Source organism: Panicum hallii, chromosome 9 (genome assembly GCF_002211085.1).
Source record: "Panicum hallii strain FIL2 chromosome 9, PHallii_v3.1, whole genome shotgun sequence".
NCBI lineage: Eukaryota > Viridiplantae > Streptophyta > Magnoliopsida > Poales > Poaceae > Panicum > Panicum hallii.
The window spans coordinates 59,004,585-59,010,614 of record NC_038050.1 but is presented as its reverse complement, the minus strand read 5'-3'; the positions used below and the strand labels follow the sequence as shown (position 1 = coordinate 59,010,614).

Below are 6,030 nucleotides of genomic sequence, written 5' to 3'. Positions count from 1 at the left end.
ATGACTTGATGGTGTGCTACATAGAAAGAGAAATATACAAAGGACTTGATCTTCAACAAATTAAAAAGACATTTCAAAATAAGAAAATTAGACAAATGCAATTGCCTTGGTCTGCTAGACCTAGACGTAACTAGAGTTATTTTTTATTTCACAAGTTTAACATTTTTTTTATAGATTTCACTAGACAAATGCAAATGCCTAACTCATATTTATTTATTTTTTCAGATTTAAGAGCTATGTAGCCTAATGTAAATGGATAATGATCACGATGACCTCTTTATAAGGTATTTTCCGTTTTCATTGTACATTTTTTAATATTAATTGGTCTAGATTATGTTGTAAATTTTATCCTTTTCGTGTTAGCAATACCTTAATTTCGTCGCATCCTCCGCCACTGTATACAAATGTACTCGTAGTGAAACTCATCTTTGCATGATTCAACCAGACAACCAGGGTTTAATGTCAAGAGCGTAAAATATATTACCAGCCACCTGGCCAGGTTGTGCATGGCGAGGAGGTAGAAAGCGCGCAGACGTGGCGTGGAACACCAGCCGCGGGACGCCGAGCCGCCGCGCGACGCCCTCCGTCCATGATCCACACGAGTAGGCGACGAGGCAGTCCGGGCCCCTGGGCAGCGACCGGAGGTACGCCTCGAGCGGCTCGGCGAGCAGATCTACGGTTTGGTAGAAACGGATGGCGAGCGATATGTCGGTCACCATGTCGAGGCTCTCTCGAAGCCCTCGGGCAGGCCCACCGCGGCCCCCGGGAAGGGTAGGTCGGCGACGTCGACGGCGAGCCCCGCCCGCGCGATGTTCTCCAGGATGGTCCTGTTGCGCGCTGCGTTCACGGGCGTCAGCACCACGGTGACGCGCGCGCCATGGCCGGCGATGAGGCGCTCCAGGTCGACCATGGGGAGCACGTGGCCCTGCGCCATGAGCGGCACCATCACGAACTGGAGATCCGCCGCCGCCATTGCTGCACACTAAATAACAGCAGCGATAATGCTCCCTTGTGGCTTCTAAGTATGGAATGAATTTTATATTTGAAATGATTGTAGGCATCTAACTATATAGTAAAATTTTAGGAAAAAAAATTCGGTTTACGCTCTCGAACTATCACAAAAGTTCGATTTTCAACTTTCAACTACCAAACCGAATAATGCAGGCCATCCAATTGTCGAAACCGGGCAAATTTGACCCTTCGGGTGGTTTCAAAGGTTATTTTTTATTTTATAAAAATTAAAAATATTCAAATTTAAACTAGAAAATTTATAAATAATTTATTTTAAATAAAAAATAACAGGCGTACTACCTGCAGAAGCAGCCCGACGCAGGAACGAGACGGACTTGGTTTCGAAGCTCAATCTGCCCTTGCTTCCGTGGTCTATCTCTGACAATTGCTGGATATATATGCACGTCTCAAACTTTACTTGGTTGGATCAGAGTCCTGGGAAACAAAATATGTTACCATTTATTTAACAAACATTGCATGCCTACTGTAGCTTGAAATTTAGTAATGACTCACGTTCATTTTGTTAAAACAAATGCACCATCACACATGCAACACACAGTGAAGAACAGAGAAATAGGAATTACTTGAATCAGAACATCAAAACAATTAGTGCTAGACCTATAAGAGCCGCAGTAACAACGTCTAGCCATTAAATTCAAGTATCGCAAAAAGAGCATAGTTAATGGCGCAACTATTGGGATCGGGCATGCGAGTGTTGATACCTCGTTGAGCTCGGTCAGCTGCCGCTTGCTTCTCGGCTTAAAGCACCTTCTCCGGATCCACCCCGAACACCTCGGCGTAGGTGTCGTCGCGCGGTGCAAACACTGTGCAGCGGTCAATAGCGGAGCGTGAACATCTTTCAAGAGGGGACCAATCAGAACAGGCTATATGCAAAATGCTCTAAATTGTAAAGAAACAGGATATTGAGTAAGGAATGTGTGCTAATCACAAAGATTTTACGAAGATAATAGAAATTACTAGTAGTATATTTTCACAGGGAGGGGGTCAGCATCCAGTATGGCCTCCATGAGGCTCCACCAGTGGCAGCGGTAAGCCATGAACCGCCCGGCCATCTCCGTACGCAGCACGGTGCACACGGCGACTTCTGCCACATTGCGCTGCGTCACGGCAGCGTCCAGCAGGTAGTCCAGTGCTCCCCGCGGCACGAAGCGATCCCGTGCCGTCTAGATCTGGTTGGGGTGGTAGTCTGCGTCGGTGTCGAATCCCGGGATGTCGACCAGGAAGAATCTGCCGTCACCGGGTGGGGGCGGAACGCATCGGTTTCCTGACACGGGCAGAGAAGCGGCGGCGAAGCTGCTGCAGGAGCTGCCGCCCTAGGCCGTGTTCTCGGTGAAGTGGTCCTCGAAGGGGACCAGCTCCTGTGAATCGAACCAGCCGTAGTAGGAGTCGCCGGTCGTCGAAGACCTTAAACCTCCTCTCAAACTCGACAACATGCGTGGCTTCCTTCCGCTGCTGCAGCGCGTGGAGCTTGATGGCGTTGCGCTTGGCCTCCCGCAGCATGTCGAGGAGCTCGGCCGGCACGCTCTCCCGCGCCCGCGCCGCCGCCTCATTGTCGACCTTGGCGAGTTGCACCTCCTGCTCCGCGCACGTCACTCCATTCATTCTCTCTTTTATTTTTACTCTACAACACATCATCAGTGCTTTGCTTTCCCTGAGCACAAGACAAATGACACAAAGGGCAGAGCCTGACACGCCTCACAGTAGTTGGGTAAAAATGGACCCTACAACCTTACATTTCTTTGCAATGAACAATAGCTTCCTCGTTCTTCCACTTGGAGGCTGTTGGAACTGGACTGCACACCGCCCCAGCCTCTGCTTCTGCAACAGGGGCGGCCGCTTCTTCTCCAGACGCCATGGTCATCGTCCTACAGGATGCCATGGCCGATATGGTCGCGGCTGATGATTCAACCATGGCCAGCGGTGCTAGGTGCCTTGCCAAGAGACTCCTCACCATCGACGAAGAACCCGGCACCACCACTTAACCTAGGCCAACGGCCCGGCCCCTCGATGCCCGCTGCAGCAACTTTAAGCACCACCAATGCCTCCTCCGGGGCGCACCGCTATTCTTCAACGATGGCGGTAGTGGCACCCACCCTTCCCGGGCTGCCCTTGGCGGTTGTTACCTGTCCCACTCGTGGCAGTGGCTTCTTCCCCGCCCTTGGGTGTGTGTGTTTGTGGTGGGTGGGTGGGGGGGGGGGACCGGGGAGCTTTGTTACCCAAATAACTTGTGGTAGGTTATTTGGCTTGGGTGGGTGGGGGGGGGGGGACCGGGGAGCTTTGTTACCCAAATAACTCGTGGCAGGTTATTTGGCTTAAAGAAAGACTTAGTACGTCTCGTCCTTTCATGATTCAACCAGTCAACCAGACGGGTTTTAATTTAAAAGCGTTGAAATACAGCCTCTGTTACAATGTTTGTACGTATATTATTTCTGAAGTATACTTATTTGCGTAATTCAAGGGACTTTATTCTTACGCCACTGGGATCTTGCCATCTGCGTCGTCCATCTTCTTCTCCTTGCTCTTGCACACAAGCTCGATGACATGGCTGATCATGTTCTTGACGTTAGTATCCCGCGACCCGCCCTCAGCCGTGGTCCTCACCTTATCCGCAAGTTCGTTCACCCTAGCCCGCCGCGCCGCGCCGGCTGGCCCCTCGTCCATCACCTCGGTCACCGCCCTCTCCACGTGGTCCCTCCCGACCTGCACCTCCAGCAGCTGCCCGGGCTTCACGAGCCCTATGTGCGTGGTTGGCACCTTCACGCCAACACGGACACCGACTCCTAGCACGTCAACGACCAGCGCCTCGATCAGGAACTGGTCATGAAAGTGTGGCCAGGTCAGCAGCGGCAGGCCGTGGGAGACAGCCTCCACCACTGAGTTCCACCCGCAGTGCGTCAGGAAGCCACCCACGGATGGGTGCGACAGGATGGTCATCTGCGGCGCCCACCCGCAGATAATATGACCCCGGTCCTTGACACGGGCCTCAAACTCAGCGTCGATGCCGGCAGTCTCTGTCTCTTTGACTACCCAGATGAACGGCCGGCGGGATGCTTCCAGACCGGCGGCGAGCTCGGCGACCTGCAGCGGGAACAGGCGGGCCATGCTACCGAAGTTTACGTAGAGCACAGACGCCGGTGGCCGCGCGTCGAGCCAGGACACGATACGCTCGGCATCCATGGCCGCCCGGTTTTCCCTATCCGCCATCGTGCCGGCGACGGCTGTGTTGAGGAGGCAGAGCGGCCCGACCGCCCATACCTTGCGGCTGATCGCCTCCGCGTAGCGCTCAACGAACACGCCCTCCAAGTCCGTGCACGTGTTGATGAATACGCCGTCGGCGGTGGCCACGGCTTCGATCATCTCCCGCTGGTGCTTCTCCATGAGCGGCAAGCCGAGCGACGCCGCCCGGTTGACAACCACGCGCACCGGGAAGTCCGGCACCTCGAACGGCTCGAAGTCGTCGGCAGCGCGGTCGTACGTGCCGTGTGTGATCAGGTTGTGCGTGGCGAGGAGATGGAACGCGGACGTGACGGGGAGGATCAGCCGCGGGATGCCGAGCCGCCGCGTGACGCCCGCCGTCCACGAGCCACACGCGTCGGCGATGAGGCAGTCCGGGCGCCTGGGCAGCGACCGGAGGTACGCCTCGAGCGGCTCGGCGAGCAGATCCCAGGCTTGATAGAAACGGATGCCGAGGGATATGTCCGTCACCATGTCGAGGCTCTCGAAGCCCTCGGGCAGGCCCACCGCGTTCCCCGGGAAGGGTATCTCGGCGACGTCCACGGCGAGCCCCGCCCGCCCGACGTTCTCCAGGACGGTCCTGTTGCGCGCGGCGTTCACGGGCGTCAGCACCACGGTTACGCGCGCGCCATGGCCGGCGATGAGGCGCGCCAGGTCGACCATGGGGAGCACGTGGCCCTGCGCCATGAGCGGCATCATCACGAAGTGGAGATCCGCCGGCGCCATTGCATGCACTGCTAGCTTCGTGTTGTCTTGTGGTTGTGGCTACTACCTAAAAAGCCAGCAGCGATAGTGTTGCTTCAACATGGAATGATTTCTATATATAATCAGTTATCTGCTAGCTAGGATGTGATCATGGGCATAACGGAAAAAAAAAGCTATATATAATCAGTTATCCGCTAGCTAGGATGTGATCACGGGCATAACGGAAAAAAATATACGCGCATCTCTGTTACACTTTTATCTTCGCTTTATATAGAAAGGTTAACCCAGAGATACTATATTTGAAACGACAAGAATTATAAGCTGGCTCTCACCCTCCTAAACTTTCAAGATGGTACTAAATCACCACACTACAGCTACGATAGGACCACATAGGTCAACTACTACTAGGCATATTGGACTGGGGCAGTACACCTTTAGAGTTGACACTATTAGTAGTGTACCTCATTCACGCTAGATAAACATACAGGAATTCAGTAATTTTATATTGAGAAAATTCCTTCTATGCCACTAAAATTTATACTCATCCCTTCTATACCATTAAAAATTACGAGTCCCCTTCAACGCCATTGCTTTTAATTTCCCATCCCTTTTCTGCTTCTTCTTTGTCCCTTCTCTTCCTGCTGGTTCCCCTCATGAGCTTCCTCCTTTCACTGCCCGGGCAAAGGAAGACAAAATTCGATCTCTCTACTGAATCTTGCTGCAATTCTTCAGACGGCTGTACTCCATGCGACACCAACTTCCCAGATCTTTTGCTCACATCCTTTCGAGTCTATCTATGATGGAGTGCTACAGTGTTTTTCTATGTGTTTTTATCTCTTCACGGGAACTCCAATCGAGCGAAACAGCCTCCAAGTAACCCATGCAAGATTTGACATGACCCATCCATGGAATCCAAGCACCTAGCCAACGCCCGCGCGATGTTCTCCAGGACGGTCCTGTTGCGCGCGGCGTTCACGGGCGTCAGCACCACGGTGACGCGCGCGCCACGGCCGGCGATGAGGCGCTCCAGGTCGACCATGGGGAGCACGTGGCCCTGCG

General features: G+C 53.2%; 1 protein-coding gene and 2 pseudogenes across 1 annotated transcript; all 3 read right to left on the bottom strand.

Moving 5' to 3' along the window:
• Positions 1 to 370: 370 nt before the first annotated feature.
• On the bottom strand, positions 371 to 973 carry LOC112873248 (annotated as a pseudogene).
• Positions 974 to 1,435: 462 nt separating this feature from the next.
• On the bottom strand, positions 1,436 to 2,893 carry LOC112873246 (annotated as a pseudogene).
• A 487-nt stretch (positions 2,894 to 3,380) lies between these two features.
• On the bottom strand, positions 3,381 to 5,214 carry LOC112876366 (UDP-glycosyltransferase 73C1-like). The gene has a single exon (XM_025940460.1). The coding sequence runs from the start codon at positions 4,990 to 4,992 to the stop codon at positions 3,502 to 3,504; it is 1,491 nt and encodes a 496-aa protein (XP_025796245.1). The 5' UTR covers positions 4,993 to 5,214; the 3' UTR covers positions 3,381 to 3,501.
• Positions 5,215 to 6,030: the final 816 nt, after the last annotated feature.

What these genes read in the sequence shown, in the direction of transcription:
- LOC112876366 (XM_025940460.1), bottom strand. Translation starts at nt 4,992, where the DNA reads ATGGCGCCGGCGGATCTCCACTTCGTGATGATGCCGCTCATGGCGCAG.